The 22509-nt window shown below is 32.5% G+C and overlaps 2 protein-coding genes across 3 annotated transcripts in view; one reads left to right on the top strand and one right to left on the bottom strand.

The window, feature by feature from the left end:
* The window catches only part of ess2 (ess-2 splicing factor homolog), a 779665-nt gene that overhangs the window by 156810 nt on the left and 600346 nt on the right, over positions 1-22509 (top strand). The window lies entirely within an intron of this gene.
* Positions 1-22509, bottom strand: part of tmem120b (transmembrane protein 120B) — a 29490-nt gene that overhangs the window by 6294 nt on the left and 687 nt on the right. The window contains 8 exon segments of one of the 2 annotated variants that reach the window (NM_001045230.2): positions 80-141; positions 221-286; positions 9273-9362; positions 9453-9548; positions 9627-9686; positions 14940-15056; positions 17001-17119; positions 17185-17205. In NM_001045230.2, coding sequence (NP_001038695.2) covers positions 80-141; positions 221-286; positions 9273-9362; positions 9453-9548; positions 9627-9686; positions 14940-15056; positions 17001-17119; positions 17185-17205 — 631 coding nt within the window. 2 annotated transcript variants of the gene reach the window in all.

Here is a 22509-nt window from a genome sequence, read left to right as displayed (position 1 = left end):
AATAGACTTTTTTCCCCACAATATGATGCTTATTGTCATATTTGACAGCCCTAGCTGATGATACAATAATGATACACACTCTGATAAATGGAGAAAGCCAGGAATTGACTTCTGAACATCTGATACATGGGACCTTCTGGCCTGAAAAGACAAAAGCCGAGAGTAAAGATGAACTAAAAGCTGGAAAAGAGAATTGAATTTGAGCATGTAAAACACTTACCATGTCAACATAACACCTGATAAAAAAGTTGAGACGTAGTGATGTGACACCCACCATCCTTTAATTCTGGAAATGAATAAGTGAGATGATAAGCATTCATCATGAAATAATAAATATGTTTAACAAACTTAATTAAACACACACAACTAAAACATTAAACATAATGTGGTGAAATAATTTCAGCACCATAACAATAAACAAACAATATAAATTATATATAGTTTTCAGATAACAATATATATATATATATATATATATGATCATGATATAGTAGCTTTTTGGCAAATTCAATCAATTAATAGTTTATTTATAGAGCCGAACATCAAATTATAAACCCTACTGTTAAATAATATGAATAAATAATATACAAAATAATAAAGTAAACACAAATAAAAAAACATCAAATGATAAAAACTACACTTTTATTTCCATTTAATTTTTTTCCAAAAAGTTTTACATTCTAACAACTAAATAAATTAATAAATAAGTAAATAAAAAAGTAAATACATAATTAAGAAAAATAAATGAATATTTAAATAAATAAGTAAATAAGAAAATACATAAATAAGAAAATAAATAAGTAAATAAATAAAGTAAATAAGTAAATAAATAAATAAATAAATGAATAAGTGAATAAAGTAAATAAGTAAATGAGTAAATACATAAATAAGTAAATAAATAAGCTAATAAATAAATAAAGTAAATGAATAAAGTAAATAAGTAAATAAATAAATAAATGAATAAGTGAATAAATGACTAAGTAAATAAAGTAAATAAGTAAATACATAAATAAGTAAATAAATGAGCTAATAAATAAATAAAGTAAATAAATAAATAAATGAACGAATATGTGAATAAAGTAAGAAAATAAGTAAATAAAGTAAATAAGTAAATACATAAATAATTAAATAAATAAGCTAATAAATAAAGTAAATAAATAAATAAAGTAAATAAGTAAATAAATAAATCAATGAATAAGTAAATAAAGTAAATAAGTAAGTAAATAAATAAAGTAATAAAAGTAAATAAATAAATACATATATAAATGAATAAAGTAAATAAATAAGTAAACAAATAAATATATAAATAAATAAATGAATAACTAAATGATTAAGTAAATAAATGAATAAAGGAAAGAAATAAAGTATATAAAAATGTAAATAAATAAGTAAATAACTAAATGAATACAGTTGAAGTCAGAATTATTAGCCCCCTGTTTATTTTTCCCCCAATTTCTGTTTAATGGAGAGCAGATTTTCTTCAACAGATTTCTAATCATAATAGTTTTAATAACTCATCTCTAATAACTGATTTATTTTATCTTTGCCATGATGAAAGTAAATAATATTTGACAAGATATATTTCAAGACACTTCTACACAGCTTAAAGAGACATTTAAAGGCTTAACTAGGTTAATTCAGTTAACTAGGCAGGTTAGGGTAATTAGGCAAGTTATCACGATGGTTTGTTCTGTAGACTATCGAAAAAAAAATATAGCTTAAAGGGGCTAATAATTTTTACCTTAAAATGGTGTTTGAAAAATTATAAACTGCTTTTATTTTAGCCGAAATAAAACAAATAAGACTTTCTCCAGAAGAAAAAATATTATCAGACATATTATGAAAATTCTCTTGCTCTGTTAAACATTATTTGGGAAATATTAAAAATAGAAAAAAAAATTAAAAGGGGGGCTAATAATTCTGACTTCAACTGTATGTAAATAAATAAATAAGTAAATAAATAAGTAAATACATATGTTAACAAATAAATAAGTAAACAAATATATAAGCAAATAAAGAAATAAGTAAATAAACAAGAAAAAAATAAAGTAAATAAATAGGAAAATTAATAAATAAATAAAGCAAATAAGTAAATAAATAATTGAATAAATAAATTTATATAAAAAGTAAAAAAAATAAATAATAAAATTAATAAAATAAATAAAAATATCAACCAATTTATTAAGAACAAAACAACAACACTTGTATTTAAAGAAATAAATATAACAAATAAAAATACACTAAAAAGAACTATCAATCTATCTATACATGAAAAGAAAAGGCAACTTTGTTTATATTGTAAGAATTGAAATATTGCAAATATTCTGATGCCTTTGACAATTCAAAACATGAGCTGAAAACAGAGACTGGTAACTTCACAACTCAGCAAGGGGAATGCGGGAAAAACCAGTTCCTGCTGCATTTGCATCTGAGTCTGCTTCATCCCCCTAACTCACACATATGGTCATTTCAATGTTTGAATGTTCTAGAATTAACCAAACTGACTTTAACTATCATGTTTGATATCATTTGAAATGTCTCAGTGCGATTGGTACAATGGTCTCATTCTCTCAGAAATAGACATAATCATAACAATAAATATATAACTTCAGGCATCTTTTGAACCACTGTGAGGGGTGTGACACTAAGTGTGAATGCCTTTTGTTATACATTCACACCCCCTTCCTTGAGGGAATTCTTGGATTATTTAAGGTAAGGCCTAAGAAAAGCTCAGGGCGATTCTGCCTAACCAGATCAGCCCATAACATGGCTAGTTCCATGTTATGTATATTTCAAAGTCAGGAATGCATCTTTTTCATCTTGGATTTATCTTTGATAATTTGATGTTTTGTATTGATCGTTTATGAATTGACTAATTGAATTGGCATAATACATTTACCTGACTAATAAATTGTTATGTTTTGAATGATTCAAACAGAGTTCGTGTTATTATCTTTAGTAGATTGTGGTAATTTCATAGCACCACAAGCCCCTGTTCAGGTTAGTAGCGGACTAGAACACGGTAGACGGAGCATTGCGGCACGTTACACGATGTCTCTAGAGCTCCGACTAACAAATTGGCATTTATTCATGTATACTTAGGCTGTAAAAGGATATCTAAGGGGATAGTCCTTCACCCGATAAACTTTTAATACTATTTAGATAGTATAGTGATTATTCAAAGTTACTACTAGTTTAAGTACGACTGGTCTGCTTAATTCTATAGTAATGATCGTTATATGACTAAATAGCTCTGTCTGATTTAGGAGGTAGCAGACCTATGGGGACCGCATAAAAAATATCCTAATCTGAGTAAGTAGGGTTCTGCCTTTTTAGGATAGCGGTCAATCGCCCCTGTTTAGTGACCAAGACTGACATGCTTGTGCTTAAGAAATTGTATACTCGGCCGGTACAAGATTCAGGATGTTATAGAGATCCCAATGAACGAGAATAACATAAAATGATGAACCGAAGAGAATATTCAATCATAATCTAAAATAATGTGAAAGGAAACAAAATAACCTTCTCTATGTTTTATAATTGGAGTCAGATAAAACGAGGATAAACATATTAATATTCTAAACCATCTCATACTAAAATTGGAGTCAGATATGAGTTAAGTTTAATATAAATCAACATTGTGCACTGGAAAGACCGAACATGCAGTGAACCTTCATCCACCATTGGATACCGTCATTGGACCAACTGGCTGGACCTTACAAAATGGTGACCCATCTCCGTGATCTCCCAACTCAGGCGAGTTACGTCTTTCCAGCACAAAATGGATTTATATCAACCAAGAGGTTTGGATCTTCTATTCTATCTTCAGCTGCTGTGGTAAGTCAATTCTTCTTTGCCTATTAGAAATGTTGAGGGAAAGCTGGACGCACCCTATATAAACACATTGATAGAATGAGTCGGAAATGCTCAAAAATGTTAGACCGGAATGCGTTATCCGGTGGGGTTGAGAATTAGACAAAACCACTTTGATTATCAGGGACATGATAGCAGCAGTATAGATAAATGCCATCCCTTGCTCTGAAATCTCTTTGTCTGCTAGGCAGCAAGAGTTGAAGCTTAAAATTGGAATAACATCATCCAAATTATATTCTGGGACTCAGTGGAGAGTTATAAATTAGATCCTAAAAGTTTAAATCAAAAACTATCCATTGTTTTAAATCTACTGTTTTATAAAAAAGAGAAAAATGGAAAAAAGGAAAACAGGAAAAAAATGGTTTAAGATTTAAAAACAATTGTAAACTTTTAAATTGGATTAATAACAACAGTCTGTTTAAGGCATTTGCATGTGAAAAATAAAGGTGAGCAGAACAGAATGATTTGATTGCAAAAAAGACAAATAAGCTCTAATGAAAACTCTGCCTTTACAAATCAGAAATTTGCCATTTAAATTTAATGGTGATAAATTCAAATATGATGCTGATCAACTACACTGTAATCCCGAATAAGTTGACAAAACTCAAAAAGATTTTGAGGCAATCAGTTGTGTCAAATTTTTTAAGTTATGAAATTATCTATTTTAAGTGAACAGAAACATTAAGTTTTGAGTTTGTTATACTCATGCAAGACACTTCAACTAACTTAAAATACCCAAGTTACTCAACTTATACATTTTAATTGCAATTAACTTAATTATTTTAATTTTTCCAAACTTTAAATACTTAGTCACCCAGCTCATACATTTTAATACCAATTAACTTAATTGCTTTAATTTCTTTCAACTTTAAATACTTAAATCACCCAGCTGATAGCATTTTTTAAAGATTACATTTTTTCAAACTCAAAAATAAGAAAAAGTTCTGAATACTCATTAAGGTTAATTAAGATAAACGAATTTTAAGGATTTAAGTTAATAGAGCTCAATTCAATTAATTAGTTACAGCATTAGGGTTTACAGTGTAAAATATCCACTATACTTTAATTTAATCTCAAAACAGACTAAATATAAAAGAAATTCTAAGATTTTAACTTTAAATCAGCCCTTAGACCTCCTGATGGCTCAAACCTTTTCATATTCAAATGTCCTGACAGAGAGCAGAGAAATCTCACCTCAGTGATAATAAGATGCTCAGAATGTGTTTGCTGTATTTGCATAAAACAATAACATTACCCTTTTGTTCTCCATGCAACCTACAAGCAAACACAGCCCTTATCACAAGATAAAAGCATTCAGCTAAAATGCACTGCCATTCTAAAAACACTCTCCAGAGACCAGATATAATTAAATTTTAATACTTACTATTTTAATATAATATAATTACATTAGGAATAAACAATAATGTACATTATATTATAATCGCCAATTCATGGCACTAAAGACTAGAGATGAAACATTCACTTTGAGGAGGTTTGCTTTCTTTATGCTTAATGAAAACACTGACAGAACTACTATAGCATAACTGATTGTAAACCAATAAAATCCTCGCTGAAAAACACCACCTACAATTAAAATTTGATCAGAGAGTTAAGCTCACCAGAAAAAACATAATGAAAGGGGGATGGATATGATAACATTCAGAGTTACCAAAGTTTTTATGGGTCAAAAGATCTAAGAATCTGTGAGTCACACCATAAAATGACAACCGTTAAGCAGAGAACACCAAAAGGGTGAAATGATTTCTGCCAACAGATCTGACTGTTAATGAGAGCAAAAGATGAACTATGGGTATCGGCCCATTAGATTGTGAACTGAAATTAATGAAAAATCATTGATTGATTCAGAAAAATGTCCCCAGCGGAACTGGGAGATAATGCTCAGAATACAGCAGACTGTGTAAACAGGTGTTACACACTCACAATATGCTGAAATCAACAACAGCTATTCAGATCTGACCAGCAACATCATGTGGCTTCCAGAATTAATATTGCAAGATGATGCATTAACATTAATTCCACATGATTGAATTTGAAACTGATGAAAATTCTAAAAATGGTTCTCTCTGCTTTTGTTCTCATCTTAGGCGGACCAATAACAAAGAACACTCAAGATCCGGTCCACATCAAACAAATACAAATGAGGGCAACAAAAGGTTAGGCCATAACCTGAGGCCAAAAGTCTCCCATCTTGCATCTCAAAGCAAGAACCCCTGTGGTGCTAACACCTCACCTGCAGATCCAGCTTTGAACATTGCACCTTAACATGCTCCGTAAAAGATATTATATGGAATCAATTTGAGCCGGAACACACCTCATGTTCACATTCTTATGCTGGCTCCCTGCTAAGACAGGACTAAAATTTCGCAACACAATTATAAAAGTTGATTACCATTGTTCGGAGCATTACACTGACACATAGCCACAGGTAAACCCAGGCACAGATAACACCTTAGTCTTCAAAGACCCAGGAGTCAAATCTCTTTAGTTAAGATCTTTTGTCCATGTTTATACAAACAAAACACATTAGCCTCACACACATAGAACAGAATAATTAATCTGATGACAGACGAGACAACAAACACCCTCTGACACCCTCTGTCAGCTGAAAAGAAATTACACATTTGCATGGCTTTGACAACAAATTGATGGTATAAAACTTCAATAGAGGCGAACTTGCCATAGATACACTGACTGTTGTGGGGATGGTTGACAAATCAGAGGGCCCCTGGTTTTCCAATCTATCACCAATAACAGGTATAAGTGCTAAAGTGATTAAAATTAAACCGAAGTGAGGACACTTCTAATAATCACTAGGACATTTAAATTTGACAAATACCATCAATTGTGTTCAAGCCCCCCCACACACACATAAACACACACACACACACACACACAAACACACACACACACACACATAAACACACACACACACACACACACACACACACACACACACACACACACACACACACACACACACACACACACACACACACACACACACACACACACACACACACACACACACACACACACACACACACACACACACACCACACAACATACACACACAAACACACACATTATTATAGATATACCTTCATAATTATGGTTAAATAATGTGGTTACTATCATGTATGACAAATATCTTCACGTTTTTTCATTTTGAAAATGAATGTCATTTATTTGAATGTATTGTCATGATGATATGTTTTATGATGCATACTGCCTGTTATACTGTTTTAATAATTTGCACTGACCTTTTGATAGCTTTACCTTGAGTAATTCAAACCAAGAATATTTAATATTCTCCCTATCATTATACCCTATCTCAGTGGTGACAAAGACTTATCTGTTTTTGATTGGACCATTTAAACAGATTGAAAGAGACCTGAGACCAGTTGTACGACTCGCACTTGCTGACTTTTATGTTTTGATCATATATTTTATGCTTAACCTCATGACTTTCTCCAATGCAGAATGACACAAGTTCATAACTGTTCAATCGCTGAGCCATCGAGTTGCTGTTTAGGTGTCCGGGAGAAGGCAGTGTATACACACTGTAGACCCCCACATGCCGATGTCTGCATATCTGGAGATGACCAGATTCATCAGAAGAAGCAGACTATGAGAAGCCCACACGACGTGGACACTTTTGCCAGGGGAAGGACACAGTGGAGGCTATGAAGGCCTGTATGGACTGAATGAGCAGTGCATTCGAATCAGGCTCCTCAAAAGAGGTGAAAACGAGCCTGGACCTGTTTAGCCACCTGCTGAACACGACTTACAACTGAAAATGCTACAGAGACTGTCTTGAATTGCCCCTAAATGACCTCAACAAGGATACATAGTGACCCCATGGACACATTTATATCTGACCCACGGGATCAAATGGGGGTTATCTGTAAGAATTGAAATATTGCAAATATTCTGATGCCTTTGACAATTCAAAACATGAGCTGAAAACAGAGACTGGTAACTTCACAACTCAGCAAGGGGAATGCGGGAAAAACCAGTTCCTGCTGCATTTGCATCTGAGTCTGCTTCATCCCCCTAACTCACACATATGGTCATTTCAATGTTTGAATGTTCTAGAATTAACCAAACTGACTTTAACTATCATGTTTGATATCATTTGAAATGTCTCAGTGCGATTGGTACAATGGTCTCATTCTCTCAGAAATAGACATAATCATAACAATAAATATATAACTTCAGGCATCTTTTGAACCACTGTGAGGGGTGTGACACTAAGTGTGAATGCCTTTTGTTATACATTCACACCCCCTTCCTTGAGGGAATTCTTGGATTATTTAAGGTAAGGCCTAAGAAAAGCTCAGGGCGATTCTGCCTAACCAGATCAGCCCATAACATGGCTAGTTCCATGTTATGTATATTTCAAAGTCAGGAATGCATCTTTTTCATCTTGGATTTATCTTTGATAATTTGATGTTTTGTATTGATCGTTTATGAATTGACTAATTGAATTGGCATAATACATTTACCTGACTAATAAATTGTTATGTTTTGAATGATTCAAACAGAGTTCGTGTTATTATCTTTAGTAGATTGTGGTAATTTCATAGCACCACAAGCCCCTGTTCAGGTTAGTAGCGGACTAGAACACGGTAGACGGAGCATTGCGGCACGTTACACGATGTCTCTAGAGCTCCGACTAACAAATTGGCATTTATTCATGTATACTTAGGCTGTAAAAGGATATCTAAGGGGATAGTCCTTCACCCGATAAACTTTTAATACTATTTAGATAGTATAGTGATTATTCAAAGTTACTACTAGTTTAAGTACGACTGGTCTGCTTAATTCTATAGTAATGATCGTTATATGACTAAATAGCTCTGTCTGATTTAGGAGGTAGCAGACCTATGGGGACCGCATAAAAAATATCCTAATCTGAGTAAGTAGGGTTCTGCCTTTTTAGGATAGCGGTCAATCGCCCCTGTTTAGTGACCAAGACTGACATGCTTGTGCTTAAGAAATTGTATACTCGGCCGGTACAAGATTCAGGATGTTATAGAGATCCCAATGAACGAGAATAACATAAAATGATGAACCGAAGAGAATATTCAATCATAATCTAAAATAATGTGAAAGGAAACAAAATAACCTTCTCTATGTTTTATAATTGGAGTCAGATAAAACGAGGATAAACATATTAATATTCTAAACCATCTCATACTAAAATTGGAGTCAGATATGAGTTAAGTTTAATATAAATCAACATTGTGCACTGGAAAGACCGAACATGCAGTGAACCTTCATCCACCATTGGATACCGTCATTGGACCAACTGGCTGGACCTTACAATATCAATAATTATATATATATATATATATAGACACGTATTGTGAACTCACCGTGAGCCATTGCTTCTGAGGATACTCTCTCTTATTGTCAATGTGCAATAATACCACACCAATAAAAAGTTGAAGATTTCGTCTGTGACCCTGTGAACGTCACATCAGCCTATTAGACTCCGAAAGCACATTGCCCTCCTCAAAACAACATGAAATGAGTTATGCAAATCTCTTTCTTACCGGTAGTTCAAAAGGAAGAGGCAGGTGACGGCACCAAACATTAGGATTATCGTCATATAAAGTTTAAACTTCTCATATTCATCTTTGTACGCAAACCTGTGGAAAAAATAAAATAATAAAAATCAGCAATTCAGCATTGGGAAATCTCAATGCACACGCTCACGTCTGACTCACTTGGCTTGATTGCTGAGAAGTGTTACATTCACATTTCCAAGGACCAAATTTAGGTACAACCTGAAAAGAGAAGACCATTATTCATCATCAATAATATATCCATGCATGACATACAGTATTATTAGACCTGTCAATCACATGCGATTGACCAATAGCAGAGCAGAACAATCCAGTCAATTCCTATTGGACAAAATGTAAAGGTTGCACAATAAATGGTTTCAACAACAAGAGGAGAATGAGTGCATGTGCAAGAGTCCCATCGCAAATGTGCAATGTTTAATTGGGATTATAGTTTAACTATATGTATAAACCTTTACAATTTAACCACAATGGAGTGAATGATTTTCATCTGCATGTGTCTTTAAGGTCTGTGACTGCATGTGTGAGCAATTCAAGAGGGTTTCAAATATTCAGACACAAGAAATTGTACTATTTGTAACTTTAAATAAGGTTATTTATTGATCACACGTTACAATAAGGTTTCATCAGGTAATGTATTTACTAACATGAACTAATTATGTACAACACTAGTACAGCATTTATTAACCATAGTTCAACACTACTAATGCATTACTAACATCCAAATTCATGCACGTTTACATTAGATAATGCATCGTGATTTAACATGAACTGATGACGAACAACTGTATTTTCAATAACCAACATTAACTAACATCAACAAGTATTGTAGTAAATGCAGTTTTCATTGTTTGTTCATGTTAGTTTATGCATTTATGCACTGGCGCCGTTGTCCTGTGGCTGCCGTCGCATCATCCAAGTGGATGCAGCACACTGGTGGTGGTGTGGAGAGACACCCCTCATGATTGTAAAGCGCTTTCACAATAAATGCACTATATAAATACACATTACATTAAATTACATTACATTACCATGTGTTACCATTTTTTGACTACTGCTGTCAAATAAAAAAAAATTAATTATATAAAAAAACATATATAGTGCAAACAAAATACAATATAAAATAATATAATTTTATTTACTTTAATTAATTTAATGTAATTACACTCATTGTGTATACATATTGTGTATATAGAGTAGAAGTCAGAATTATTAGCCCCTATTTACATTTATATAAATATATATATATAAATATATATATATATATATATATATATATATATATATATATATATATATATATATATATATATATATATATATCCCAAATGATGTTTAACAGAGCAAGGAAATTTTCACAGTATGTCTGATAATATTTTTTCTTCTGGAGAAAGTCTTATGTTTCATTTTGGTGAGAATAAAAGCAGTTTATAATCTTTCAAACACCATTTTAAGGTCAATATTATTAGCCCCTTTAAGCTACCTATTTTTTTAATAGTCTACAGCAGTGGTTCTCAAACTTTTTTCACCAAGTACCACCTTAGAAAAAAATTGTCTCTCCAAGTACCACCTTACGACGCTATTTTTTAACCAGTATTAAAAATAGCGTTGTGGGCCTAATTAAGCAGCTACATGTGTGCACAGTTTAAAAACTATGCAGATTAATTCCTATTATTAAGAATATGTATTATTGCCAGTCACTTTAAACATTTTAAATAGTCTGAACATTAACTGGTGCTTGCAGGTAAAAAAAAAAAAAAAAAACGTTTTAGTTAAAATGTGCTTTTAAAGGTTCATAAAAAATGGCGCTGTTCTTAAAAAAGTAAAAAGAAAACTGCTGCACTTAAATTTAAAGTATTCATAGTTGCCTATTCATCAAAAGCTGGAAATGTTGCTTGGACCACATATATATAGGCTATATGTCATATTCATACACTTTTAGACAAATCTTGAAATGTTAAATGTACATATGACAGGGTTCATACAGGCACAGCCTAATGAAAATCAATTCCAGCACCTATTTTTTTTTCAAGACTGACATGCTATGTATTGAAGACCTGAAATGTATTCTCAGCAACCCATAAAACATTGCATAGGAATAGATACACATAAAAAACATTAATAATAATAATAATAATAATAATAATAATAATAATAATAATAATAATAATATTTATTAATCATATATTAATAATATAATAAACCTGCACTTAATGCTTGTGAAATCTTTTTTGTACTCAAGGAAAAATACTATTACACTGCTAAAATAACACAAATTTTAGTAAATAATACTAATATTAGGTAAAAGTACAAAGTACTCTTTTAAAAAGTACTAGTTGGTTACTTTTGAAAAAAAAAATCAGATTTTCATTATGAAATCACTTTAAGTGTAAACCTGATTGAATGGTTTAATTGCTTAAATCTCAAAGCTACATGTATAGGAATTTGCACTAACAAAGGAAGTATGGTCGATTTTTCCTTTCATGACAATTAATCTTTTTTCAATAGCATTGGCAAAACTACCACATAAACTTTAAGGCCATAGAGACACTTTTTGCCCATTTTTAAACAATATTTTCAAGCTTTGAAAGGTTTAATTAAAGTATATGGTAAAAATATTTAAATTTAGCCTTTTATTTACATATTTTACACTATTTTTCTTTACAATATGGCAAATCTGTTTCTTAAATAGCTGTACATCACATGTAGATTTTATTTTACACTTGATCTTAATCTAAAATACAAAAAAAATAATACAAGTACACTGTCAGTAAAAAAAATAAATAAATGACTTCATTTTACTTTAAGTATTTGAAATATGACAACACTACATTTATCAAAGCAGTGCTTTAAGAGCCTTATTGTTAATTTTGATAAATAAACAATACGTAACAACGAATTGTTTTGACCTGTAATGCTTTAAGACAGATCAGAATACAACTAAATGTATAACGTTAAATCACACAAATACCTCATCCAGAAACATTTTCAGCATAATTCTTTTGTCGTAAAGAAATAAGTCCCCCTTTGCTAAAAGTAAGTTTCACTTCACAATACAGCCAAATAAGAAGACCATTTGCATTGTCATCGATCATGCATCAATCTAATTCTAAATACTTGATAACTTTGAATACTTTTGACTAAATTTAGTCAAGGAATAAAGATAAATAATGTCTACTTTAATAGTGGAGAGATCGCGATTGTATTCAACCTGAGCACACAGGCGATCATGAGAGGACTTGCAGTTAATTTGAAACAAAAAAAGCCTATTTAGGAGCTCGCATATCTGTTTTAGCGATTTGCGTACATGAATGCGCTTTCTCGTGTTAAAATAAAGCACTCGCCACATTTGCAGAAATGAGTTATTGCGCAATACCTTCATTCCCGCGCCGCCATTCAGAATGTATTTAGAGGAGTGACAGGTCAGAGGCGAGTCGACTGGCTGTCGGAGAGCGAAACGTGTATGTAGATCATCAAAAAGGCAGGAAATATGTCCGCGGTTTAATTACTCTGCTAGACATCTCTATAGTGAAAACATCCGAGAAGCATTATTCCAACAAAACATTTGTTTTTAAGTTGTTTTCTCTGTCTCTGCAACACAGAAAGCCTTTGTCCCGCCCTTACGTTTCACGCGACTAGAAAAGGTCGACTGTGATTGGCTACTTTTCATGTCAGTCAAATCACCCTTCAGAATCAATGCTTAAACTTCGGGAACTGATTTTCAGCAGCTTATGTCACAAAGCACTAAAATAAACATTCTAAGCACAGCGTTGTGATCGTACGCTTCACCAAGCAGACAATGCTGATCACATCGATGTTATATTACGCATCAAAGGATTAAAAGTGTTAATTGTTTCTTTCATTATTTGGCGATTCCTCCGCGTACCACTAGGAGGAAGCCCGCGTACCACTAGTGGTACGCGTACCACAGTTTGAGAACCACTGGTCTACAGAACAAACCATTGTTACACAATAACTTGCCTAATTCCCCTAACCTGCCTAGTTAACCTAATTAGCCTAGTTAAGCCTTTAAATGTCACTTTAAGCTGTATAGAAGTGTCTTGAAAAATGTCTAGTCAAATATTATTTACTGTCATCATGGCAAAGATGAAATAAATCAGTTATTAGAGATGAGTTATTAAAACTATTATGTTTAGAAATGTGTTGAAAAAATCTGTTCTCTGTTAAACAGAAATTGGTGGAAAAAAATAAATAGGGGGGCTAATAATTCTGACCTCAACTGTATATATTGCATCCAAAATACAATATATAGTACAAAACTTTTATTTATATAATGTAATTACACTCATTGTGTATAATTATTGTGCATAAATATATATAATATAGTGTTGGGCAATGTCGACCAATTTGGCATCGTACAATGTCTAATGTAAAACATTGTGATGGATGATGGCATTAGTGAATTAATTATTTATGAATAATTAATTAATACATAATTAATTAATGATTTGTAGCCTACCGTTTCAACTACCTGACCCGCACGGTCTGTTTTACCCATAACCAAATCATAAATAAACAAAGATAAAAGTTACACACAAATGACCACCTGTCAATCACTTTTTCTGCAGGACTCTGGCATGAATATGCAGAGTGATCTGTGTCGTTATGATGCCGTCAACAAACTTGGTTGGTAAAAAAGGTGCACAACCAACAGCAACCAACCAACAGCATCTGAGCTTTTTTCTTATTTCAGGTTCATCTTTGCTCTGTTGTAATTATCTGTGCTTGTTAATCGATTCACTGACTTACAAATAATCGCAATCAATCTAAATATGAGTGAATTCTTGCCATTATAGAGCTATTCAAGTCATCTGGTGAGATTGCATTTATATTGCAGTACATATTGCAGAAAAACTAAATATAATGTCAGATTTGTTCAATATCATGCAGCTCTACCCCACCACATTTTTTCTCACTCAAAAAGTTCATTTATTTTTCGTTAGCTTAGTCTCTATTTCAGAGGTCACTACATCAGAATGAACCGCCAACTGTTCCAGCATATGTTTTACGCAGTGCATGCCCTTCCAGCAGCAACCCAGTAATGGGAAATACCCATGCACACACAAACTACAAGCTATTAAGTTTGTTAAATTCCCCTAAAGCGCATGTGTTTGGACTGTGGGGGAAACCGGAGCACCCAGAGGAAACCCACACCAACATGGGGAGAACATGCAAACTCCACACAGAAACGCCAACTGACCCAGCCGGGGCTCAAACCAGCAACCTTCTTGCTGTGAGGCGACAGTGCTACCCACTGAGCCACCGTGCCTCACTCAAAAATAGCTTGACTTAAAAATACATCATAATAGGGAAGAAAGGACTGTTGTGACTTCTGCTTCACACCAATTTTGAGATTGTAAAAAACCTCAAAACCAGACCACAGCGCTGTGGTCATTAAAAAGATCAGAAACAAAATGAAGAACTTGAACTCACCCGTTCCTCTTTGGCAAATAGGCCTCCATGTCAAAAAAGACATTCTGTCTTTCTTTAATTTGGACCTGCAGGTCATTTATCACCTCCGAATCTTTACCATTGCAACTTTTCTTACACCTGTTGATAACAAAAAGAGGAAAAGGAGGGAATGTGTGATGACGCCCTGATGCACTTCAAGTGAACCTGAACCATGAACCGGCATCATTCAAAAAAAAAAAACAAGCTCAAATCAAACTACTTTGAAATGTGAAATAGCTTCTCAGAAATGTTTAATGTGGTTAGTAAACAACTTTAAATTCCTATTAGCCCATGGTGATGATGAAATAGGTGGGTGTGTCTCTGAGACTCCGCCTACTTTAAGCTAAAGGGCTCTATTTTGACGGTCCATGCGCAAAGTGCAAAACGCAGGGCGCAAACACTTTCAGGACATGCCAGAATGTATTTTTGCTAATATAAGGACGGGAAAATCTGCTTTGCGCCATGGAGCATGGTCTAAAAGGGTTGAGTTTATTTTCTTAATGAGTTATAGGTGTGTTTTGAGAATAAACCAATCAGAGTCTCATCTCCCATTCCCTTTAAGAGTCAGCTGCATCACGGCATAAGCGCATTTGCTATTTACAGGACGCAAAGTAAGTGTAAGTGGAAAAACTGAGCATTTCACTAGCAAGAAAACAGTTAAACAGAGCATCTACTGCGCGAGAATGAGAGATAAATTAATAACTTTCACTTTCACTCTCGTGGACAGGGAAACCTTTATACAAAGACATCAATTAGCCCATAAATAATTAATTTTGTTTGTTTATCGCAAAGATTTGTTTCAAAACTATTTCTAAATTAAGTTCTAATTTCCAGCAAACGAATAAATGAACAATAATAATGAAGTGTGCTCAAAAACCTGAGTTATATCCAAACACACATGCTGTGCCCCATATGGTCTAAAACCTGACAGGTGGACAAATCTAAGCTTGTTTTTATTAAAACAAATATAAATATGGATATAATAAATAATACTGCTAATAATAATAACATTATACAAAAGCAAATTGTTATGAATGAACTGAAAAAGCCTCCCGAAATAAAAGCAGTGGTTTTCATATTTATGTAGGCTAGAAAATAATATGTTTTGTAATATTTTAATCCTTTATATTTATATCCTATATATATCCTTATTATATCCTATATATATATATATATATATATATATATATATGTATATCCTTAATATTATAATTATTTTTCATATGTAAAGATATTTGCGCATTGCTCTACATCTTGTGTGTATTAAGCAGTGTGTAAGCAAGATGCAACTCTGCGCTGGAGTTTAGACCGGGTTTGTTTTGGTCTAATGAAAAATCTATCATAGTTTCTCAAAATAGCAACGCACCAGCAGTCCGCCTCAGAACGCCTTCCTTTTTAGATCAGAACGCCTATGGGCGCACATATGAGTGCTAATGCATTTGCTATTTAAACAGCGTAGCGCAACGCCTCAAAACCACTCTTGCGCCAAGCTGAAACTAGCAAAAGACTACTGCGTCGCGCCTTGCGCCACACTGTGCCGCATGTATGATAGGGCCCAATATCTTCTCCAGCTCATTTCTTCCATCACCAAAAATATTAACACTGACTTAATCCAAATTTAAGGTGTGTTTCGTATTAAATGTAAACTGAATTTTAAGTTTAATAATGGAAAAACTGTGCCAAAACAGCGTTCAGCATAAAGTGCATTATAAATAAACATGACAGGATTTGACTGGAGTGCTAAAAGTCAAAAATTCATGTCACAACGATCAGATGCCTTCTGAACTGCTGTTTTCCTTTTTATTCATTTTCTAATTAAGAACAAAACATGCAGCACATACAGCTGAAACCAGAAGTTTACATACACTGTAAAAAAAGGAACATAACCATTTAAAAAAAATGTCTGATGGTAAATCATGCTAACGTTTACTCATTTTAGGTCTGTTAGGACTACCTAAATGATTAACATTTGCTAACTGCCAGAATAACGAGATAATTTATTTATTTTTTTCTCTTTAGTAAGATCTGAAAGGGTGTTCATACTTATAAAGGCTCTGCTTGAGGTCTTTCAGGCCTTTTCTCTGTTTGCTAATGGCACTGCTGCATATGGCCTGCAGGTTCGTCAGCTCCTCCAGCTTCTGTCTGTAAACTTTGTGCGTTTCCTAAAATACAAATACACACCGTTAGTCGGCATGAAATCAAAATTGTTCCATAAAACATGCATGACCTTTCGGTGTGCCCATGACATCTTTATTTTAAGCAGGAGGCATTTTAATCACGGGTCACTCCATTACGGCTCTAAATTTAAACAGTCATTTTAACAAAGGTTGCTCTGGGATAATACCACAGTACCGTACTGAATGAAACCGCCATGATCAGGTGCATGATGTATAAACACTTAAATTTAACATCAGGTCAAAATAAGTATGTTACACTCAGTGACGTACTTTATTATATCTCAATATATTTTAAATTAACTTTAAGTGCATTTATTATTACTACTAGGACCGCACATTGCACAATAAATCGTCTTAGCATCAATTTTGCAACGTGTTAACGAACGAGCAATATTCACATCGCAGAATCTGTAATGTGGAGTCAGGATTAAAGCAGGTACATTTCAGTTTAACCATAAAAATGAGTATTAGTTGTGCGTGCTTTAAGGCCTGTGACTGTGTAGGCATTTTAAATGAGTTTAAAGCATTTGGGCACAAGGAATTATTGCATTTTGTAGCTTTAACAAACATAAATGTTATTTAATGATGCATATAATGAAGACTATATAACTTTCTTCTCTGTTTGATCATTTTATTTCTGTGCATGAATACTGTCAGACTCCATCATCAGAGCATATACAGGAATCAGAGAGTGAAATTCATTTAAAGACCTTTATTAAGACTCTTTGCATACATTTTAATGCACTTCACCTTAAAACCACTTGAATTTCAACTGGAAACAGATGTGAGATTTTAACGTACAGTATATTGACTAAATATTAATGTAAGAAACTAAACCAAAACTAAAACATTATTCATATACTGAATAAAAATCGAGTAGATCTAGAGAATTCAGCAGGTCGGCATCAATAGAACTAAAGACATAACAGTGTTTCCTGCAGTAAACAAAGCAGCATGATGTCAAATCTAGCAGGATTCATTGATTTCATAAACTACACAGCATCCTGATATTTGCAGATTTAATTCAGGCAAACTTTAGCATTCAACCATACCATAATCAAAAATTAAATAAAATTTAATAGCTTGCAAAATAGCATTTAAGACTTTATAATATTTATTTTATAATATAATTTAAGGGCCTTAAATTTCTCTACATTAATTTATCAGCTATAGACTTTATAATATTTATTTTATAATATAATTTTTAAGGGCCTCACATTTCTCTACAATAATTGATCAGCTTTTAATACTTTTTAAGACTCCGTGGACACTATGCATGGGACGATATCCAGTTTCAAGGATTACCGCGATTTGGAAAACTCAAGGTTTTAATACCGCTAAAATGTTCTGTTATACCGTTCCAAGGTATATGTAAGGTCTATTTAATGTATTTTTTATTTGTTGTAAATACATCTGTGCTTTTAAAACTAATAAAGAGGGGAGAATTCAATGATTTATTTTAACTATTTAGCCTGATTTGTTTCCTCTTCCAAAATATTATAAATGTTTCCTAAAAGAAAATAAACTGTGTTCAGTGGGGAAAAGGTTATGTTTTGTTTGTTTTACCCAGACATTTTAAAAGAACTTTTTACAGCAGTACACTCAATACCGTGAAACTGTGGTAGTTTTATTTAAAGTTATCATACCATCAGAAACTTATACCAGACCATGCTTAGCGGACACCTTGTTCATTTATACCGTTCCTCTACTGTATTATCAATGCTGGAAATTAGTCTATTATATTCTCTGCAGATGCAGTCCTCTAAAAAATCTTCCCATCCTATATAAAGGTTTTACTTATTTAAATAAAAGAGCTATAAATGTTATTTGATAAAATATCGCAATATAAATAGCAGAAAATAAAAAATATTTCAACGTACGTATTTCCAATATCATGCAGCCCTAATTTGTACTACGTATATAAAACCACTTTCAGAAATTTTATTTCACCAAAACAACAAAATAAGACATCTCTCGTCTTTCTCCCATGTGTCTGGCGGTGTGATAACCTTGGATAAAAACATCACAGTATCACAGTATTGTGATGACTGCTCTAAAATAATTTCTTTTAAAATGTTCAATTCAATTCAATTCAGCTTTATTTGTATAGCGCTTTTACAATGTAGATTGTGTCAAAGCAGCTTCACATAAATGGTCAAAGAAACTGGATCAGGGTAGTTCAGTTTTTAGTGTTTAAGTTCAGTTCATGTCTGAGTAAAAAAACGACAACTTGAACACAATATACTTTATTTTAGGAAAGATTTAAAGATTTTGAAACAGTTAACATGTCAGGGTAAATAAATCAAATAAATCATTGACTAACCCTAACTGCTGTCTTCATTATTCTCAAAACTACAGATTTCTTTACAACAGTAATAAATTACTTTACATATACCTTAGGAACGGTTTAGCAGATAATTTTAGCGTTTTTAAAACTTTGATTTTTCCAAACCGCGGTATACCTTGAACCCAGTTATCGTCCCATGCACAAAATATTTGAAATATTAAAATATTTTAAATGTTCGAAATATTTAAAATATACAAAATTACATAATGAGCAGTATTTTAGTTCCTCTTTAATTTAAAAAAACAAAACCTATTTGAAACCGATTGCAACAAACCATTTAAGTTAACAAACTAATCCTAATGATTACTGTGAACTCAGATTTGAGTAAACAAAGCAATTTGGGCAAAGTAAAACCCGATAAATGAAGAGAACTCAAACCAACTAAGTACTGCAAACCCAAAAAGTTAAGGCAACTCAAACCATTTGAGGAAACCGATTGCTTCAAATCATTTGAGTTAAACTAACCTATATTAGTACTGTGAACGTACTCCATTTAAGTAGAAGTAATGAGGTATTTAATTAACTCATTACCTTCAACACTGAGTTCAAAACTCTTTTCAAATAAGTTGAATTGACTTTCAGTGAATGTTGAGTTAACGACACTCATTTCATTTGATAAAATACACTGTTGAGTTTTACAGTGTATTAAAGTTATATAAAATACTACAGTAAACATACTATAGTAAAATGTATTATACTATATTATAGTATTTACAACTCTTAATTAATGAATGATACAGCATACTGTATATTTAACTACCAATATAAACTAATAAATATTATAGTACACTGTATGGCTTAGTTTTACTACAATAAACTGGTATATTTGTTTAGTATAATACATATATAGTTATAGAAAACTCAGTAAAGTATTTGGTCATTTTTTATATTACTATAGTTGGTGTACAACTATAGTATTATCACAACGGATTCATTCAAGTTTTTTACTATAGTATGGATCATAACACTATTGTATTGATTGTATTTATTGGCACATAATGTTCATTTTTTGTTTCCACAATATGAACTGCTTCCCTCTATAAGATTCTGACGGTATGATAACCTTGGATAAAATATCACGGCTTCATGGTATCTGGATTACTGCTTTAAAATATGTTGTTTTTAAATGTCTGGGTAAAAGAGAATAACATTTTCCCACACTGAATACACTATACATTATTTTAAGAAGCATTTAAACTATTTTGAAACAGTAGCTTTTGATGTTGATGGTCCTTTTCAGCTGGAAATACTGTTGTCTTAAAAAACTGAATAAAATAGTTGTAAAAAAAAAACATAAATAATAATAATTAAAAAGCTTACATATACTGTAGGAATGATATAACAAAGTTCTAGCGGTCTTAAAACCTTGACTTTTCCAAATCGCGGTAAACTTTGAAAACGGTAATCGTCCGATGCCTACTTCCCTCTTGTAGGAGATATAAAGCTGTAAGCTGAACCGATAATAGAAATCCTTTGTAGCTGTTTCAGTTTGTTTGTTTAACAATAATTAATCTTAATTAGCATTATAATTATTGTAACTGCTGCATTTTGTTTTGTTTTTATTGTTTGTCTTTATGGAATGTCTGCAGCAGTATGGTGATGCCCATAACAAAATCCCTGTCAAGCACAATAAAGTTAACCACTACTACTACTTAGGCATGGGTCGATAACCTGTTTTCAAGGTATACCGCGGTTTGGAAAAGTCAAGGTTTTAAAACAGCCAAAATGTTCTGTAATACCATTCCAAAGGTAAATATAAGCTTTTTTATTCACATTTCTTTTTTTTTAAGAAAACAATATCTTCAGCAGAAAAAAATTCCAAAGATGCCGTTTTAAATTGTAAAGAAATCTGTGTTTTAGAAACTAATGTAGACGGCAGGAGTCAATGATTCAATTGAATTATTTAGCCTGACATGTTTACTGCTCCAAAATATTATAAAAATATAAGAAAAAAAAAAAAAATATATATATATATGTATATATATATATATATATATATATATATATATATATATATATATATATATATATATATATATATTTGTTTTCAAAGGGGAAAAAGTTTTTGTTTTTTACCCAGACAATTAAAAAGAACATATTTTAGAGCAGCATTCACAATACTGTGATACTGTGAAACCGTATTTTTATCCAAGGTTATCATACCGTCTAGCCCAGTGGTTCTCAAACTGGTATGTGTACCACTAGAGGTACGCGGGCTTACTTCTAGTAGTACGCAGAGGAATCACTGAGTAATGAATGAAAAAATTAATACATTTTTAGTAATTTCATGTGTACAATAACACCATTGTGATCAGCATTGGCTGTTCTCCAAAGCCTACGATCAAAGCGATGTTTAAAATGCACAATCCAAATGGCGCAGAACTAGAGAAAGAGGTGCGTGGTGCTTGCAGAGCAGATACATGCTAGAGCAGTGGTCCCCAACCCCCGGGCCGCAGACCGGCACCATTCTATAGATCAATTGGTACTGGGCCACACACAAAAAATTATTAATTATTTCAGTTTTATTTATAATCAGAGTCTGAACGATCATTTATTTTGAAAAATCTTTCATTTTGAAAAATGACCGTATTCTCTTGTTACATCTCGGTCACTTGAGTGCCAAAATTGAACCCACAGGCTAGCAAAATGAGTAAGACCTGCAGCACGACGCGCTTGCGTATTCCAGGCCTCCCCAGTTGAAAACATCTTAACTTTTCAGAATGCAGCACCGCGAGTCATGTGACAAGAACTGACTGATAAAATATTTTGTATGGAATATAATTTCGTTGAATGAATGACTCTGTCTCATTTTCGAACTGTGCAGTGCTTTAGCTGCTTAATTTAGCCCACTAGGCTCCTTTATTTCAATACTGTTGATTATGGTGGTACTTGGAGAGACCATTTTTTTCTGAGGTGGTACTTGGGGAAAATACTTTGAGAACCACTGGTCTAGCCCATGTCTACTACATAAGTTACTATAGTAATTTCCATGCGTGTTAAAAAACTCATCTTTGGCTTATATACAATA

This window comes from Danio rerio, chromosome 10 (genome assembly GCF_049306965.1).
Source record: "Danio rerio strain Tuebingen ecotype United States chromosome 10, GRCz12tu, whole genome shotgun sequence".
Taxonomy (NCBI): domain Eukaryota; kingdom Metazoa; phylum Chordata; class Actinopteri; order Cypriniformes; family Danionidae; genus Danio; species Danio rerio.
The sequence above is the reverse complement of the archived record's forward strand: the minus strand, read 5'-3'. Positions and strand labels throughout refer to the sequence as shown.